This window comes from Brienomyrus brachyistius, unplaced genomic scaffold (genome assembly GCF_023856365.1).
Source record: "Brienomyrus brachyistius isolate T26 unplaced genomic scaffold, BBRACH_0.4 scaffold35, whole genome shotgun sequence".
NCBI lineage: Eukaryota > Metazoa > Chordata > Actinopteri > Osteoglossiformes > Mormyridae > Brienomyrus > Brienomyrus brachyistius.
The window spans coordinates 1,215,780-1,234,994 of NW_026042310.1; the positions used below are offsets into that span (position 1 = coordinate 1,215,780).

At 48.3% G+C, this 19,215-nt stretch overlaps 2 protein-coding genes and 1 long non-coding RNA gene across 3 annotated transcripts in view; 1 reads left to right on the forward strand and 2 right to left on the reverse strand.

The window, feature by feature from the left end:
* Positions 1 to 1,137: 1,137 nt before the first annotated feature.
* On the reverse strand, positions 1,138 to 2,045 carry cdkn2aipnl (CDKN2A interacting protein N-terminal like). Its single transcript, XM_048998084.1, has 3 exons — positions 1,700 to 2,045; positions 1,454 to 1,559; positions 1,138 to 1,330 (listed from the first exon to the last, which is right to left on the reverse strand). Exons 1-3 carry the CDS (start codon positions 1,909 to 1,911, stop codon positions 1,322 to 1,324), a joined length of 327 nt encoding a protein of 108 aa, XP_048854041.1. The 5' UTR covers positions 1,912 to 2,045; the 3' UTR covers positions 1,138 to 1,321.
* An 889-nt stretch (positions 2,046 to 2,934) lies between these two features.
* Positions 2,935 to 6,058, reverse strand: LOC125721885 (uncharacterized). Its single transcript, XR_007385994.1, has 3 exons — positions 5,584 to 6,058; positions 4,168 to 4,362; positions 2,935 to 3,408 (listed from the first exon to the last, which is right to left on the reverse strand). It is a non-coding gene; the product is annotated as an uncharacterized LOC125721885 (long non-coding RNA).
* Positions 6,059 to 6,655: 597 nt separating this feature from the next.
* LOC125721813 (protein Jade-1-like) overlaps positions 6,656 to 19,215 on the forward strand; it is a 38,711-nt gene continuing 26,151 nt past the window's right edge. The window contains 5 exon segments of the mRNA XM_048997915.1: positions 6,656 to 7,099; positions 7,471 to 7,545; positions 11,840 to 11,903; positions 13,009 to 13,094; positions 17,389 to 17,546. Coding sequence (XP_048853872.1) covers positions 11,840 to 11,903; positions 13,009 to 13,094; positions 17,389 to 17,546 — 308 coding nt within the window. The 5' untranslated portion in view covers positions 6,656 to 7,099; positions 7,471 to 7,545.

A 19,215-nucleotide genomic window follows, 5' to 3' on the forward strand; every position in this document is an offset into this window, starting at 1 on the left:
GGCTGTGTTGTATGGCTGGGCTTGCTGCGGTGGTCACGCTGTCCCACTAAGGACCTGGATTTCGCCAGCAGGAACCAGTATGCACTGGTATTTCCCTCACATTCACTTTGAGGGCTACGGTCTACAAATTTAATGGATTATCCACACTTCTAGAAGGTCCTCCTGAACTGTATCCGAATCATTGTTTTTTACAATAAGCATCTTTCCATCCATGGTCATATTAAATCCAGTTTAGCATGGATACAATATCCCGAATGAAATGACAAACTTAAAATATTCAACCTGCTACTTTTACTTGTTTGCTTGTCTGCATTGATGTGGCTGAACCCAGCTGGATACAAATTTAATAGAAAAGACCCTTACAGCAAATATGAAATGAGTGTTATGATTTGCTAGTTTGACAGTAACATCAAATCTTTCTTCTCACACTCCCTACCTTTGAACTGTCTACTGATTTCTCCATGCTAGCGTGAGTTTCCGATCATCAGCTACAGAAGGCATGAATTCTGGGAAGTCGCAGACCAAAGGAACAGGAGCCAAACATTTTCTTTTAATAAAAGGTGACATAAATCCCTTTATGATCATAAGGTTTTACAGGATCATGACACGATGTTTTACAAATTCAGCATTTATGACAAAAGAAATTGAAACCAAATTAAAAGGAAAAACACACTCGAACCTAGAATGGCAACAGCAAGGAAGTATCTTTCACCTTAATTTCACTTATTTTAAACTCCCACAGCTGCAATGGTCTTTATATCTCTATATTGGTGTTGTTAACCAGGAGGTTGAATTCTGACAGCACCAATTCCAGCACAATCTCTTTGGCTTGCTGCAGCCCCTGGGTTAAGCTCTTTATACAGTATGGTCTCAGTTAACATTTCACTCGGCAAAAAGACAAGTGACCAATGAAAGGATGAAAGATTTACTTTGCCCATTGTTCTGGTCATATTAGTATAAAATAAACAGTGAACTGTTGGTTTCCAGTGGGTTTTAATCATTAAATACCCAGCTATACAGAGTTACTTGCATTTCATCTTAAATAGAGTCCCCTGTTAAATTTAGGTTCTCAAGATGAAAAAAAAACACTAGCAGATAAGCACATACAATAATGTAATGGGGAAATATACTCTGAGATTGAACACTTCAAATGTGTTTATTAAAATATTTAGCGGACCTAACAGATATTAAAAAAATACTGTAGCCACGTGATTATTACGTCTTACGGCCAGTATCGTTAAAATAGAAACAAAGGCATTTAAAAGGTTTCGATATCAAAAGGTCTTCATGTCCAAATCGGGGGCGGTTTCCTCTGTCCTGGTCATCGGCGCTATAATCGATAAGATAGGCAGAAAAAAAATTCAGTTTTGACCTGCCGCACTAAAACATTCAACATTAAGTGATAAGTCTAAGCAATAAATGGAACCAACACACAGTCAGAATAGCACCTCACCTGTTGCTGCTTTATGATTTCGTCTCTAGTTTTAAATACAGGAGCATCTTCTACAACAATGCCGTCAGCCATATCCTTGACTTTATCCAGCAGTTCTTGACTATACCTGTTAAATGAAAAAATAAATAAATACAAACAGAACAGGCAGAGATGGTGTATTGTTTTAACATGCAAGTGACGGGCACACCCGGACAGCTACAAGTTAAGTATCCTGGCAGGAGGACAAGATAAACTCCGCATACACACCGGCAACCGAGGAAGACGTTGTTTGCCCAAACCATGGACAAAGCCAGCAGGGAGTCTAGCTGGGGATCCTGGTAATCGCTGAGGTTTCGCAAGATAAACTCTCTCCTACACTTCCAATGTTTTTCAGTCTCCGAAAGTGACCTATATGCGTCTATCCGCTCCGCCAGCTGCCGGTTCTGCTGGATAAACTCCTCAATATCCCCAGCCGCCATGCTGAAAACGAAAGCACGAAATCAATGGCAGAATAACACACGCTATCCCCGTAAATCATACAGCGCATGCGCAAGTGGTTTTTATGTAGCTTAATGCCTTTTATTACAGCGCCGCCTGGCGGTGGCGACCTAAAAGTGCGTCTTAAATATATTCAATAAAGTTTTGCGTTAGATAAGCACCTTGTTGCACAATCGAAGTGCGCGCATTGTGGTAGAGTTTAAATGTGAACTAATAAAAAGTTTAAGTTATAAATGTGTATAAATAACTGAGATTAATAAAGAAATCAATTGGAAAACAACCGTCCATTATCATGACTAACTGGAAAATGCGTACAAATACATTTATCTATAAATATTTTAAACCATGCCGGCATTAAGCTCACACTTACTTTTTTTAAAAAAAGGAATATGGGATTGTTTCCTGGACATGTTTTGACACGAGGCTGAGCACAAACTAAGATTCCTGCGGCTTCAAGACAATGAATTCATAACAGGCAACCATTATTTCAAGCGGGAGCTTGAGGGAAAGAATGACAAAATTACTAAATATAGCGACGCAATGTTCTGCGCCCGGAAAGGAATAACGACATAGTTAGAGCAATCACAATGACTTGCATTTATTCAGTGCCCTTTACAGCAAAGTGGGCGACGGATTCCCTAAAATTTTGCGCGGCATCTCACTCACCTCAAGTTTTGTATTGTTTAATTTCACAACAAAAAAACTGTCAGCATGGTAGTTGTGTGTGTGTGTGTGTGTGTGTGTGTGTGCGTGTGTGTGTGCGTATCAACATTGATACTGCAGCAAAAAGTGTGAAATAAACGGGAACAGCAACAATTTCAAGTACTGAATCTGGGAATATTAAATGTACAGCATGGAGTTCGGACAGGTACGTACATGTTTGCGTGAGCGTAATCGTGAGGTACTTGGATTTTGTGCCTCGTCTTGTATGTTAATTAATGAAGTTTATCTAAGGTAATCCTTATTTCTGTCCCACACAGTGAAACATGTCAATTTGGTAACATTCACTATACGTTTTTAATACGAAAATATTATAAACGATAAAAAATTATTTATTTATTTATTTATTTATTTATTTTGTTGGCATACTCCGTTATCGAAATTTATTCGGTATGTTTTTGAAGATCCCACGACATCACAGCAAATTGTCCAATAGATCACAACACTACATTAAACACATTTCATATACCCAAATAGGCGGGAGGCAAAGGCGTGGAATAATTTTGATCAAACCATCACAGCCCAGGAAATACTCGCAATGCAACCTCGGACTTGCGGGACTGGGGGGGGGGGAGTAGAGGAGGGGGCAAACTGAGCTGTTTAATTTTCACGTCCGCCCAGTGAAGACCTGGAGAGAGTCCAAGGAAGACATGGAGATCACTCAATGGAACTGGGGAGGGAAGAAAAGAAGAAGCCACACTCTGGATCTCAGCAGGCTTCACAAAGGAGACACCCGGGGCGATTGCCGGTGCCAGGGGCTGTTTGGGAAGAGTAGAAAAATGGCACTGAAATAATGTAACAGTCAAGTAACAAAGGCCCGAGCTAATTCAAAGCGACACTGAATCCCAAGCTAATGTAACTGAAGATGTAGCAGTAATCTGTGAACACGGTGCCAAAATGTAACATCAATCAGAATCAAAAAATAAAACAAAAACACCATAAGCACTATGGGACACACTGTATGCATGCAGTGAAAGCGTCTGGCATTTCAGCGTCTTATTTACACTGCGGTGACAGTGACAATGCTGTCCCGGTACGGTGGCTCTTGTCTGGTGGTCTGCTAGACATGCCCCCTCTTTTTCACCGAGCCAACAATGTGCCGTCTCCCCGAGACAATTCCGCCCCCGCGACGGCCAGGAACCTTTGGTTTTAGCCCAAGATTCCTGGGTACATTTTGAACCAGAGATTATTCAGTTTGGCAGACGCTGTGTACAAACCTGTCAAAAAGCCACAGAACATTTGGCTCGGGGAGGAAGATTCCAGAATCCGAGAGTAAATTATGCTAAATTAATTCCCGATTTCTTTTTTGCACATATTCATGGAGGGCATGCATATTACATGGTGCAAAAGACGCATATGGAAAAAAAACAGGAATGTTCCGGGGTGTTTTCATTTTAAGGTGTCATGATCTGTAATATGGCGGTCATTATAAGAGAACTGCTTAAACAAAACATGTCTGCATTTAATGTATTTTGCCAAAAAGGTTGGCGGCATAGGGTTATAAGTTCTAATCCCACCTCTGCACTGCGTGTGTGAGAAATTCCTCCCAGCGTCGTGCAGGTCACCCCCTGCAGTCCAGACACATGCACGTCTCAAAATTGGCTGTCGTGTGTGAGCGCATGTGTGCCCTGCAACGGACTGGCATCCCATCTTTGGAGTACCCCAGGCTTGTGCCCTCTGTTGTCTGGGACGGACTCCAGACCCCCTGTGACCTTGCACAGAATCAGCAGTTAAAAGATGGTCGGATATTCTGCCAAAGAAGTCTAGTGTTCCATTACCGCAAAAAGAAACAAAATGTAACAGAATAAATAAATCAATCTAATAATTAATAGCTACTAATTAACCAATGCGGTTGGTATTGTGCTGATTTATTGGTGGATTATGATTTATTTTCCCTTTCTTGTAGTTACTTGTTAGCGACTTCAAAATATTATGAATGCATACTTCAGTCCAATATAGAAGAGACAGCTCAAGTACTTATATCAAGGGAAGAGCTGGACAGGCAATTCGGTAGTTATGTACTCTATACTCATAATTCAAGACCCGCTTTGATTAACAGCTCAGCCCAATAACTCAAAGGGTTCATTTATTCCTTTGGGTTATTTTTAGTCTTAAGTTCACAGCATTCTAAGTCTTGTACAATTAGCTGTATGTCCAAAGTAACTTACTTTTTTTTTCCTTTCATTTTAACAGATCTTTTATTGGAACCTTTAGGTGCAGCGGGTCACCTTGTCTTGGGATTTGAAGCACCAGCCATCCTGTATTCTCATCCATAGCAATTAAATTACTTAACAAGAGTAATGCTGATGATTACATAGTGTGATTTGTGTTTGAGCTATAATATCATAATGTAGCTGGATGCTTGTACTGTCATGCAGATAGGGCTTGTCACCACATGGCCAGTTCGCTCTTTCCCAAATAGAAATTTCCTTGTTTACAGAAAATTCTTGTAAACATGTTGACAAAGACCAGGGGTCTTCATATCAGCTTTAAAACAAGGGTTACAATGTAAGAACGCCCTCTCAAATCTGTCCACGGGACTTCTATATCTGTGTCAATAATTGCCTCGTCTCCCTACTCGCCCTGTGAAACAAATGATGAGTAAAGAGCATTATAATGGTGGGTTGTGACTGGAAGATGGTTGGATCGAATGTGCAAGCACTTGTGTCAGTTCTCCTGTTGTCCACCAGGAGGCAGTATGGTAGTAGCCTAAGCATAGCACATCTGTATAGCAACTGTCGATTAGCCAGAGTTTGCCAAACCATCAACTCTCGGTTAGGTATCTGTTCGTCTCGCTTACAGCCTAACACGGGTTGTTAATCTAAAATTGTACAAACCCCGTAAACCGCACAATAGATTTATAGTACAAAACATTTTGGTGCTTGGAAAAATACCCCTCATTAAAATCAAATCAATGAATACTGAACACTTACATGCTTAGCCGACATATATCCAGATCAATTCACTATTTTCCCATCTATAAAGCAGTATATTTTACTGAGGACATTCAGGTTAAGTACCTTTCTTAACTATACTGCTTCGTTGCCCTTCCGGTGAGTCGAGTCGGTAAATCTATGTCCTAAATCAATATACTTCCGCTCTCACATCATTACTGGATTCTGTGCAAATTATAATTAATCACGTACCTGAACTGAGCTGAACTTTCCGTGCAAATATTGGCACAATCTTATTTTATAAAAAAAAAAACAATCTGACGAAGCATTTTACGTCACTAGTTTCCTAATCTAATCTGCCTGTCTGCCAAACCCGCAAGCCATCATATATGTCACAATAAACGAAGAGTCGCATGCATTTAGTAAGCTAATTTAAGGCCTTGATGGACAACTTTATGTTGTTAAACTCGAAAAAAAACTGGCGTTTTGTTAAATTCTTTATTATCGATTTAACGGCTGCAGTCACATCATTATTAACGATTAACAGCTTTAGACGTTTACATGGGTTCGCGTTATACATCAAACTGTCACTTCCCGAGATATACAATCTCACACGTCGATAGCATATAGAGACACTGGTTTGTGAAATCGGTGGGGTTTAAAAGTAAAGTGCAAATGAAACTAAATAGATCCGCTTCCATTAGTTTGGAGCAGGCAACACGTATGTTAATGTATGAACAAGCCTACAGCCACGCAAGAATACGATGAACAAATAAGTGAAAATATTTTCTTGACCAATAGTTTGTACAGCTTCGAAGTGTTTTTATTATTTGATATTTCTTTCTGTGTAATTTTTACGGGGTCTGACAACATTTTTTTGCAACATGTAAAAGTTTAATTTCCAGAAACACTGTAATTAAGCATAATATTTGCTGTATTAAGTAATGTTTTATGTATATGCTCTAAATAAGATGGACGGTAATACAATGAACCGCCCCATTTACTGATTCGACAAGCCGCTGACGTTATCTTAACGTTAATGGTCGCTATCACTTTCTCAAGAAACTTGACAGGTGAGGAAAACACATCTCGTCATTTTCTGATCTCGTTGCATGCGTGTCGTGCGCTTTTTGCAAAAAAAAAAAGGTAAATGATAATTCGGATGCCTTTCGGGGAGGGGGGGGATGGCTATTTTAAAGTACGCCATTAACATGGCGCCAAAAGATTTTTTTTTTTTAAGTGTGAGATTATTTTTGCTCTAAGGTTGCACATAGGGGATCGCAACGCGATTTGGCCGGGGAGCGGTGCAAATGGGGGGGAAGAAATGTGCGCGGCGGAGCCTCAAGCAAACTATCTCCCGGCGACTAGCTAAACCCCGAGTGCGCTGAAATTTAAAATACCATTTCTGCGTAAAAAAATTGGGGGAATCCCAGACAGGGGACGAGAGAGGGGGTAAAATAATAATGATCTTAAAAAATCCCCGTGTTAAAGTGGGACCGTCGGATACCACGCTGGAGCTGGACCGCAGCCGAAAATGCGACACGACTGAGCAGATGTAACTATTGGGCTAGCGGCGGCTAAGCGCTAGCTGGGCCAGCCTGCAGTTTTAATCCGGCTCTCGGATGACATCACTTCAAAGTCTTGAAAAGACTTAAATACAAATAAGATCGGCGTACGCATCCGGCGCTATTTTGTTGCATAATGTTGCGCCGCGGACTGGCTTTTAACCTGGAGTAGCGCTGCTGCTTAGCTTGCTGAATACTTTTTTTTTTATAAAAAAAAAAAATCCGGACTCTTTAGGCAGCATATACCGCTGTCACTTTTCTGCCAGCCTTTAACGCAGCCCGCCGATGCTACAGCTAACCAGCCGCCTACTAGAATAATCGCGGCGCTTGTCAGCCGCTTACCAGTTATCTAATTTCACAGCATCGTCCATCCGTCTGAACTGAGGACGCTTTTTTTCTTTCATCCAAAAAGCAGCCTGCAACCAAGGCGAAAAAGGTACTTTTACTGCCTTTTAATCTTATTTTGTTTCCTTTTTTTGCTCCAGTTAGAATTGGGCAAATACTTAAGGAATGAGTCGTGAGGTATCCAGCCAGTGCATGTAGGTCATATCCTTATGTTAGATAACGTAGAAAGTCGCTGCACCTCTAAATAACTTTTTTTAAATAAATGGTTGTGTATATATATTTTTTTTAAAGTGTTGCAGCTGTAGCTTGGTGAAAAATATTGACGCCACTATTGACGGGTGTTTTTTTTGCGGAAATTGTCGGAGGCAAAGGCTGCGATCGTGCAAAGCAGATGTCGGAGGGGGGGGTTTGGACCGATCGCGGCATGTGGACCGACCTCGGAGCCACATCCCGGATTGCCGAAGTTACCCCGGAGGGGGGGGGAACGTGTGTCCGACTCGCAGTGAACGCAGCGACCCCCCCCCCCCCCCGATCGGCTACTTCCTCCTTTAAAAATAATCGGCATTGCGCAGCGGCGGCGGCGGCCGAGCTCATAACGTGCGTTTATTTTTGCCATGTGAGCGAAAGTGAAATCCAGCCTAACCGCTCGCAGCCCTGGGGGTGGGTGGATGGCAAGGCAGGGTGTGGGATGGAGGATGATGCGGCGGGTAGCTGAAGGGCAGGCGGCCGGGCTGCCGGCGTTTGGCGAGCCTCCGCTGGGACGGACGCACGCAGGTCACGCCGGGAGCGAAAGGGGATCGCGGCGCCGAGACCTGCGGCGTAATACCAGGCTGGCGCACATGAGCTGCTGGAGGCCGCCGCCTGCCTTCAGCTCGTGTGCTTTGCGGGACTGACTGTAGGGGGAGTGGCTCCTGTTTACCTTCCGAAAGTCTGCGCCCACAGCGCTGGAGGGGGGCGGAGGAGGAACACCCAGGCTCTGCTGCGCAGGAGGACATGAACGCGGCTGCCTGGGGAGCTTCGGCCGGGGCTCGTCTTTTTAAACAGCGACACGCTTCTCCGTCCTCCTTTCGCTTATTTACAGCGATCGAAAGAATCAAGTTCGTTTTAAATGCCTTTCATCCCAGTTCTGTACTTTACCATTTTTATAGGCTCATTCTGAGGTCTAAATCTAAAAGATCTTATACATATAATAAAAAAATACATATCATTAAAGAACCATGCAAGTTAGTTACACATAGCAGCAACACCGTGGACGATTCTAATAAAGAACGCATTTGTTCAAATTATTATGCTGAAATAAGTCGCTAAGAAATAACGTTGTTAGAAGTTAGAGGCATGAAAGTAAACTGTAAAATCGTCGATCTACGGGGTCCTTTCGAAATCAGACACCCGAGCTGTCTGACAAAAGCTATCCTGCAGGCTGTTTTGTACAAAGAGCAGATCTAATTGAACAGCCTTTGCCTTGAATCAATTAAAATAAGGTCTGAATCATCCTGGGACTCGTTAGATGTTCTCAGTGGTGACTGATGGCCCCCATATCTCTGAGGGCACTGAACGGGAGATGACTCAGAAGATGGGGGGGCAAAAGCATGCTGCTAAACCCCTCTATGGAGGATAGGGCTCCTCCGTTTGATTAAGGGATAAGTTTGTCCAGGGCTGATCTTAAGAGTGGGGCAGGCGCACTATTGAGTGTTTATACCTTCGCCCGGGATCCGTGTTCCTGCGGGAAGTTGTCTGCAAGCTGTCAGTGGTTCGGATGCCTTTAGCGCCGATTGGCTGCGGAGCGGGGGGGCGTATGGCTTGTAAGTGCTTTCATTGGGCTGTTTGCAGGGGGTTCGGTCACCTTACGTCAGAAGTCCTGGATTTTTTTTCCCATTCTTTTTTTTTCATTCTTTTAGCTCCCAAAGGAGCACAGCGTGTAGATATATTCTTCCAGCCCTGGCGCTTAAACGATTTGCCGCCCTGGGCTGACTGCGATGACGCTGGTGGTCCGGCTTGTTGGTTGTGAGAAGTGTTTCGGCAGGGGGAGGTGGGACCTCGCGTGTGGCCGCGTGGGCCGTCATCCAGGATGATGATTTTATTTTTTTCTCACCTCCGCGGGCAAATTACGAACCCCTGCAGAAATATAATATTCTAATGAGGGTATGCGTGCGTCCTCCCCCCGCAGCACCAAGGAGAAAATTCCCCTCCGCAGGTGAAATGTTATTACCGTCGTGAATTGGATGCTTTCTTATAATGTCTCTGGTTGCCTTCACTCTGTTTTGATGTGATTGTTTATTTTGGCACGTTTTATTGTCCCTGCAATATGGACGCTTCTTCTGTCTTGGCATGCGTTTGTTCTATTAAATATAGCCATCGCGATAATCGGCCGTTGTTAAGCGTATCAGACTTTGAAGCTTGTTAGTGCTGTTCGGAGCCAACGTTCCCGTGCTCCCCGTCCCTCTCAGCCCCACCACAAGGGGGCGCCCTACCTTTTCCTCATGCTCGCCCTCTCTACCTCCCTGCTCATCTAACTCTGCTCGCTGTCTCTCTGACACCCCCCCCCCCCCCCTCCAATCGGTTCAGTTCACTCCAGCTTTCTCTGTTCGTCAATAGGCTAATGGACTCCTGATGGCAGGGGAGGTGAGAGGGGGGGGGGCATTAATCCTCTGTGGCCGGCCCGCCTCTCCGCTTGGTGGTTTGGCAGGCTTTCAGGCCCCCTCCGGATGCCTCCCGGGCCTGTCTTGTCAGCACTTTTCTGACAAGTTGCCTGAATAGGTTTTGATTATTATTATATATATGAAGAACAAACGATGGCTCTTGGGAGAGGGACCATAATGCTTCCTCAATAAATAACAGAAACTGGTTGTTAGTGGAATGCGGCGATATCGCAGTTTTTTTTTTTTTTTTTTTTTCTTTTCCAATTTATTTTTTTTTTCGACTCTGCGGTGCCAGAATGACATGCTCAGTCGTGAGGTCATCCGCTGAGGTTCTGGCTTCCCTGTTTGTACTCCCTGCCCCCTGACCCCCACCCGCCGCGGCCCGAGCAGATGCCGTGTCACGCGCGCAGGTGTGCCATGCTGATGTCCGGCGATGCTAACCCTTCACGGGGCCCCGCGGGGGGAGGCAGTGCAGGCCGCGGGCTGGGACTCGCGCTTGCGTCGGAGCGCCGTGTTACCCCCCCCCCCCCGCCTGCCGCTGACGTCACGTGGATTTGCTTACCCCGTCCCGCAGCCGGCGGATTGACAGAAATCACACAGCAGATCTGTTAAAGGGACCGATGGGAGTTTGTTCCTGACATCAGCTGACCGCTGATTTCGGCCGGATCACTCCAGTTATCTGGATGAGGTATATCAGGCATTAATTGTGGACTTTTCCTGGTTTAAAACATGTCTTGGGGACGATAAGTAGCATCGGTTTTCATTTTTATTAGAGTGATATATTATTTCATGTAGTTATACGATACTTAAGCGCTTTCAATTTTAATCCTCGCTACGTTGGCCCAGAGTCAGTGATGATGATGATGATTGTTTTGCCTGCACTTTCTCTCGCACCCTGGTGTGTTTCACACGGGGCTGATCCTTACTGTTAATTAGTGATCCGATCTGTCTCTCCCTACTCAAACGGGAGTAGGGGAAATCGACTTCCCTACGGGGATTCCCTCTGAGGACTGGCGTTCGTACAGCGGTGACGGTTTGGGGGCTGTATGTGGGTCACTGGGTTAAGACACTGTACCTATGATCAGGTTCATTCCTGTGGTTGAAAGTGTGATGTCATTAGTGGGGGCCTTGAGCAAAGGCCCTTAAGTTAACACGCTCGGGATTCTCTGATGCTGTTTTCTCAATTGTACATCACTTTGGGGGGGGGGGGGAAGTTCTGCTAAATAAAGAAATGTAAATGGTGGACGTGCACGTCTGCCAGGTGTGTGGCCGTGGAGGTCAACGACCGGGCCGCGGAACCGGAACTGCATTTGCATGTTTTTGTGTGCCTGGAGGCCCTGTGTTGACCTGTCGACTGCTGGTGCACGGTCTGAGGTTTTCTGAAGTGGATGTTAGGCGGAGGGGGCTGTGTGTTGGCGGGAGAGCCCCGAATCCACCCAGGGGGAGTCCCCTGCTGGGCTGCATGCATCTGCACTGAGACACCGGAGAGATGTAGGCCGCTTCTCCCTCGTGGTTGTTTTTCCCGGGGGGGGACTTGGGTTTTGGTTATTAGTTTGCAGAAATGGAATCCCCCTACTGGGCTCTTCACCGCTAAACTACGGTGAAATAGGACGACTGCGGATCGCTGAGGTTTCCGCCGGCAGCTGGCCTCACGGATAAAGTCAAGAGTAAGAAGCGCGTTACCTGCGTTCATTTTGTCACCTGCCCTCCCCCACCCCCCCTCCCCCCCCCCCCCCCCCGACACAGATGGAGAGTGAAAAGAAGAGGAGGAAATACTCCACCAGCAGCAACGAGTCTGAAGCCAATGACGGTAAGTCTGGAATTGGCTGACTCTAATTACGGTGGGAGGGATGGCGCCCCCCTCTGACAGCTGGCGGTAGCGCAGTCGGCCGGGACGCCAGGATTGGTGCGGGTGATGTCGGCGTCACCGATCTGACCCCTTATTCCTCCCGTAACCGTGGTGCTCGGTGACGTCCTGCTACTCTGGGATGTTCACAGTGCCCCTGGGGTTGTGATTAGGGTGTGAAATATCCTGGTGTTGAGTTTCAAATCCGTCATCTTTTTTTTTTTTGTCCTTGTGCCCAGTGCTGCTGGATTGAGGCAGGTTACAGTGGCCGTGTTCGGCAGATTCGGTGCAGTTGGCAGGAAGATAAACTGCTTTGGTTAGCTGTTTCCTCATCCTCGGGGTGATGGATGTCTCGCTCACAGCCAGCTGTTGTCCTTCTTAATATTGCTGGGCTCTCGATCTTTTGCCATGTAAATATGGAAGCAGACAGTGACATGACAGGGGAGTGTCCCTGTCATTTTCCATGTGACCTCTTGCTTCTCTAGCCCAGATTGCTGTTAATCCAGCCAGCGCCCCCTGCTGTTTGAAGGAGTAATTGTCCTTGGTGATAGACTGTGATCCCACCAGCTCCTGCATCTGACTCGCACCCGATTCGCCGAATGGGGTGTCAATCATGCGACAGGTGGATTTGACTAATGGGGATTGTCACGCTGCCCACCACACAGGGGTGGGGGGGCTGACCCACATCTCATAAGGACTGTGGCTTGAGGTGTCACCATGGAGCTGGGGAGGGCGGGCGAAGCAGGAGGAGCGAGAAATGGCTACCAGAGTCAGGCTTTATTATACAAATATCACACCACATTAATATAAAAATGGAGGAGTAGGACCAGGATGTTGGGGGGAAAAAACAAGAATGCACTTAGTTGTGTTGAGGATGTTATAAAACAGTAGATTAGAATCTGCTATTATTCTGTCTTGTATTGTATTTTAAGTTATTTATTATTAAAGTCAGTGGCTGCTACCGCATGCTAACTGTAAACAAAATACATCACATGCTGCCATGAAATAGATCCCCGTGGTTCGCATTGCCGCTAATGGCCACGCCCTTTGTCGATTGGTCGTTGCGCAGGTCATGTGACCTCTTGGTCGAAGTGCCCCAAAAGCATGGGAAGCAGCAGCGGCTGGTGCCGACCGGAGCAGAAGAAGCCGTCGGAGGTGAGTCCCGTGTTCCGCGTGACCACTGGTCTCGGTCAGCTGTGGGGTGCGGTGACCAGGAAGCCCTCGGATGCCGCGGGCCCCGGCGAGCCGTCGTTCTGCATGCCACACGGGCCCCGGTGCTGTCTCCCGCGAACAAGACACCTTTTGTACTGGGTCACGTGGCTCGTGTGTCAGATTTCTGCCACGATCCACCTGGCTTGCAGGTGTGGATTCCTCCTGGAGTCCTGTGTGTGTGTGTGTGTATATGTGTGTGTGTGTGTGTGTGTGTGTGCGTGCGTGTGTACACGTGCATGCACGCTGGTTTGAGCAGGTAGTGTCACCCCGAGGTAGCCCGCAAATCCCCCCCCCACAAGAATCCCACAATGTTTATTGCGTGACCTGGATGTCAAGAACCATTCTTTCGTCACCATCGGCTTCACTGGGATGCTTTGCCCCGTTCGGAATTCGATTAACAATGTAAAAGCGCGTGCGTGTGCAGTTTACACGCCGCGCTCACTAATGCCAACGAGAGAGGCAGCAGCGCAGAAACGCGCAGCACAGCTGTTCCATGCAATGCAGCCAGCCTGGAAGCGCATTACATCCCCTACATTATTAATGCTGGGGTTAAAAATGAACTATTAACATTTTTTTGCGTGGTAGCTACTTATCACCAAAGCTGCCTTGGATTAGATTTTTTTTAAGGGTTATATATTGCATTTTTTTGTGCACTCAGCTAGATATATTGGGCATAATTTCTCATATTGGATTCAGAACTCATCTTAGGCAGTCACCTGAAAGGACGCCACCTGTCTGCCAGGAGGACAAATTACAGGCGTGAAATGCGGCAGGGATGTGGACAGGGAGCAGCATCCTGGTCCAGCTGTGATCTTGAGGATGAAAACGGGAGCTACAGGAAGCCAGAACACCCGGAGGCCACGGTCCCAGGGGGACAGTGGAGGAAAACAGAAGCCGACAGTTGCGAGGACTGCAGCAGCTGTGCAGGTCCACGGCAACTGGATGCAAAAAACGGCTGTGGGGGGTGCGGTGGACACGGGAGGGGGGGGGTCGGCATTGTGCCAAATGCAGCCAAGATGGTTTTGTATGTCCCCAGGTTGGAAGTGATTCAGTTGGGCGTCTTAAAGCTGGCTTTAGCATTTCGGTCTAGATTTCTGTTTTGGGGAGGGGGGGGCGGGGGGGGGGCAGAAAATGAGGCACCTACCCAAGGAATGAATTGACCTGCTGTGTGGCAAGTTAGGCAGTGCCCCCCGATGGTCAGTTTGAGAACAGCTGTGGTCTTATGGGGTGAGGAAGGACATTACAGCAGAGCCTATTAATAGATTATCTGCGCCCCCCCCCCCCATTATAAACAAAAGTTTGGTCCCCCACCACATACCTGAACAAGAACAGCTCCAACCCACGGCTCCATGCTCGCCCTCTCTCTATCGCCGCCCTACAGGCAGAGAGCAGCTGTAAGAGATGGCGATCTCAGTTTTGAGAGATGGGGTATTTGTACGCCATCACCCCTCCAAGGCGAAGCAGGTGGGAGCTGGGGGATTATGGGAAAAAAAAACTACGTGAAGATGGCAGCCTTTTAATATTGCGCGGCAGAGACGTTTGCACCGCTTTGCATCATATGATCCGTGACCTTCCCATCCTGTGGTAGTTAATTAGTTGTTCCCTTTTGCTGATGCCCTTGTTGGCCCTAGGCCTGTGATAATGGAAATCGCTGCCATGCAGGAGATTCACTTCATCCCAAGGTTACCTGGAGCCCTGCCCCCCCTCTTTTCTCCATGAGCGTTTCGGCACCATCTCTCCCGTACGCTGTGGTAGCACCTCAGCCAGCGCGCTTTTCTCTGAGCTCATTTTGGAGGCCTCTGGGGGGGTTTGTGTGCGGTTTTATTTATTAATTTATTATTGCTGTCGGAGAGTCTGCCTGCTTGCGGTGACCTCCTTTTTTAAGAAGCGGCACATGGGTGTGATTCTCGGAGGACCGGATGGAGGAGGGAGGCTGGGTATCAGGGAAGACTGGAATTGAGGGGGACGGAACCGCTGACAGAGGGAGGAGCCAGCTGTCGGAGGGAGGAGCTTAGTGCTGGAGGGAGGAGCTGGGTGTCGGGGAAGACTGCTGTCAGTGGGAGGAGCCGGCTGTCAGAAGGAGGGGCTTAGTGTTGGAGGGAGGAGATTAGTGTTGGAGGGAGGAGCTGGGTGTCAGGTTAGACATGTTAGTGGGAGGAGCTGGCTGTCAGAAGGAGGGGCTTAGTGTTGGAGGGAGGAGCTGGGTGGCAGGTTAGACTGTCAGTGGGAGGAGCCAGCTGTTAGTGGGAGGAGCCATGGGAGGGGCTAAATGTCAAAGGTAGAAGCTGTGTTCTAGGGGAGTTGGCTCAGTATACTGTGATGGTAAAGGCGCCCTCCAACCAGACAGGTTAACATGACACTCAAGTGACACTTAATCCGTCGCGACTAAGAGGCACTCCCTGTACAAACAGTCAGAGCAGGCGGGTCCCGCCTCGCGCCATCTCCTGTCACAGGAGCCTCTTGGGCCCCGGCTATGAGTCACAGGCTTTGACGTTAAAGTCTGTCAGTGTGAAGCCCGGCTCGCCTCGACTTTGTGTCAAGAGGCCGTTTTATGGTGAATACAGCAGCATTTTCACACGGAATAGTGGTTTTGGGGGTAGGCTGAGCATCAAGGGATTGAATCCAGCATTACGGAGGAAGGTTTAACGGCGAGGAGTGCATCTCCACGTCGCTCGGCGTGGTAAAGAAAATCTCGGCGTGTTCCCGGGGAGCTCGTGTTCAAATAGCTGTCTGACTAACCGGCCGTTCCTGTTCTTCTGTCTTCATCCTTGAGGCTGAGTTGAAATCCTCTCGGATCAGGCAGCGGGAACAGCAACGGTGGGGGGGGGGGGGGGGTCTCGCTCGCTCTGAATCTCCGGCTTTCTCAGGATCTGAAGCGATGGGTCCTGTTCTGAGCTTAGCGGACCCACCTGGCTGAAAACCTCAGTCTTGGTGGAATCGAGTTGGGATGTGATGGTTTGTTTTTCCTGGACCAGGCTGGCAGCTGATACAGTGCACCACACCACGGTGCCCCTTATAAGCACGGGCAAAAAACAGGTAATTTGGGGTTAAGGGCCTTCCTCAGGGGCCCAATGGTGACATCACTCTACTGACTCTGGGACTTGAACCGACGACCTTCTGGTCAAAGGCAAAACGTCCTAACCCACTGAGCCACACATCAGTCAGGTCTGTTGGACCAAGGCCCCAGCTGAGCAGCCAGATGTAAAACATAGCTGCAGGGTTAGTGTGGAGCAGCGCTGCTGTTTCACAAGCGCCGGTGTCGGGATGCTTCGGCTTGAGATAGTCCTCTCAGGAAGCGGCTGGGCCGGCATTCAGCTGCCCTCGAGTGCAGGGTCAAAGGTCACGTGCATCTTCTTGGGTGAAAGCACAAGTGAGGTGGAATCTGACCTCTCTCCTGTCAGCAGGCTTGTTGACAGAAATAAATTTCTTAGGGAAGGTATTGCGGCCCTACCTTTTGGTCCCTCTTGGTAGATTTTGCCCCGGGGTAGGGGGGGGGGATTCGAACCTGTAGTTTTACTACTTGGCTATGTGCTGGCCACCACAGAGATGGTTTTGCATGTTGCATCTTTCTCCCAGAACGGAGGCTACTCAGATTTTAGACGTGTCCTGGTTTTGGTTTTGGCCACAGCAGTGTTTAGTTCCGGCCATGACGGTATATGGGAGCGAGGCCCTGCCCCCCCCCCAGGACGGTCCAGGCGCTCAACGGGCGGCTGGGCCGTCTGGAATCGGCACCTGTAGACCCGGTAGTGTCACTTTCCCCGGCATGTAAAGACAAGGATGTACCTGTAGGGGGGGCTGTCCCCCTGAAGAGACACTTAGAGAGAGAGAGAGAGAGAAAAAAAAAGCATGGGGGGTGTTTTTGGCTCCGTCGGCACGGGGGGCTGGGGGGGGGTTGCAGCTATTCCCGTGGAGTCCATCTGTGGAGCAGAGGGCAGCTAATTAAGCCTAGATAAAGGGGGCTTTCAAGCCGATAACGTCTAATGCGGCTCCATGGCTTGACCCTGGAGTCCCCGCGTGGAGATGGGTGTGTCGTGACTCTGGCCCTTGATAGATCAGCCCCACCTGGGGGCTGGTGTTTATCCTGGCCACCGCTCAGGGTGTCCCCGCCCACAGAAAAGAAATTGAACTGAAGATGAAATCGGCCCGCGAGTGTAATTTTCCTAAATGTGTGTGACAATCAGAGCCACCTGTGTCATGTGACCTGCCAGCCACACCCACTACATGTCCCCGTTCGCAGGTGTTCCGGACTGACTTCATCACCGCCATGAAGCTGCCCGATTCGGCCCAGCTGAGCCCCGATGAGTTCTACGTGCTGTCGGACCACTGGAGGCAGGAATGGGAGAAAGGGGTACAGGTGCCAGCCAATGTGGAGGCCATTCCCTGTGCTGTGGTCAGGTATCGCCCCCCTCCGCCTCCTTACCCATTTGGCCCGATAATGTATCGTTAGGTCTGGGTGTAGTAGCGCTTAATCCACTCTGAATAACTGCTTAATGCCAGACTCGCGCCCGGCCTGTCCGCTGAGCCGCCCCGTCAGGAATCTGAGCCTCGGGGGGGTTAACGGTTTCCCGGCGACCGTGGCGTCACTTTGGGAAGCGCCCTGGGGATCGCTCGCCGCAGAGAGGATGTCTCACATAAATACCCTGCCGGACTGGTAGCAGCTGGGCGGGGTCGGGCCCTTGGGGCCGTGACTCAGACTGACGTGGTGGAACGGTGCCGCCTTCGCACTTGTGGCTTCTGTCCACAGCGAGGAGCCCAGCAAGCCGGCATTTTGCCTCCGACCGGGCCTTTTATATCAGCTGAACCGTGATTGGCTCAGTCTTTCAATTGGCCCGGTTCAGCCGCGGTTAGGTCCGGCGTGATTGGCTAATTCTTTTCCACTCCTACCCGGCTTGCTTATGAAGGTTGGGGAAGGGGGCGTGGCTAAACAGATGACTTGCATGCTTCTTGATCACAGGCGGGGACTAGTTTTAATGAAGCGGGATCGTAAACTTACGGACGTTTTTATGTTCCGTAAGAACTTTGACATATTTATAGAGTTGGCCGTCTTCTTCGTTAGTGGTGGTTTTGCGGATTTTTGATTTTTAATTTTTTTTTTTAATATGTCACAATGACATATCGATTCCACACCCCCCCCCCACCCCCAGATAACCGCGCAGGCTTCCAGAAGAACGCAAGCCGCTCTGCTCTCCAGGCCAAGTGGAAGCAATTAGGGATTGCGTAACAGCCCCATTCAGCAGACGGAGAATGAGGAATTGGCAGGGCGCCCCCATCCCGAGTCCGCTCAACATCTCTGGGAAGAAAAAAAATAATTACATGTATGAGACCATTTGGGGGGGGGGAGAGAGAGGGGGGAGATGAAAGAAGCCCAGCGTCGCTTAATTTTCCACAGCTGAAAATTAGAAAGGCCACATTTGGACCTCCTTGCCAGACTAACACGGATGATTCCTGGAGCATGAGAAGAGCTTTTATCTGTGGGGGGGGGGCGGGGGTAGCTCTGTGTTCACAGGCTGGCTGGGGTTCAAAGATGGGCGGAGCCAGCAGAGGGTGGGGCCTGTAGGATGGTGGAGGTTACTGGCAGGAGTCACCGGGGACTGGAGGTGCTACACTGGGGGTCCTGTACTTGTAGGCTTATGGTTTGGCCAGCAAATGTCCCGGAAGGTTCCTGACAGGAAGTGGGAGGTGGTTTGGCTGGCTGTGCGGGATGCAAATTTTTGCGTGCGGGGTGATTTGGGAAAACTCATTAATATTCATGATAGAACCGGTCCCTGATTGGCTGGTGAGTGCGCTCCCATCGACATGCGCTACCTTTTTCCACGGCCAGCACACCTTTCATAAGCTTAGTCTGCATTAAACTTGGTGCATTTCTTATGCAAACCTTATCCATGAACTGAAGTGCTGAGGCATCATTATCCAGAAAGAAATCCATCTGCTGTAAGATGCTCATCCAAAGAATGACTGTAAATTTTATTGCCCAGCCGTAGTACCATCTGTTTTTCTGATCATAGGGTAATAGTACTCTGACTTATGGGTTCTGGTGGTTAGCGGTTAGCATGGTGTCCTAGGT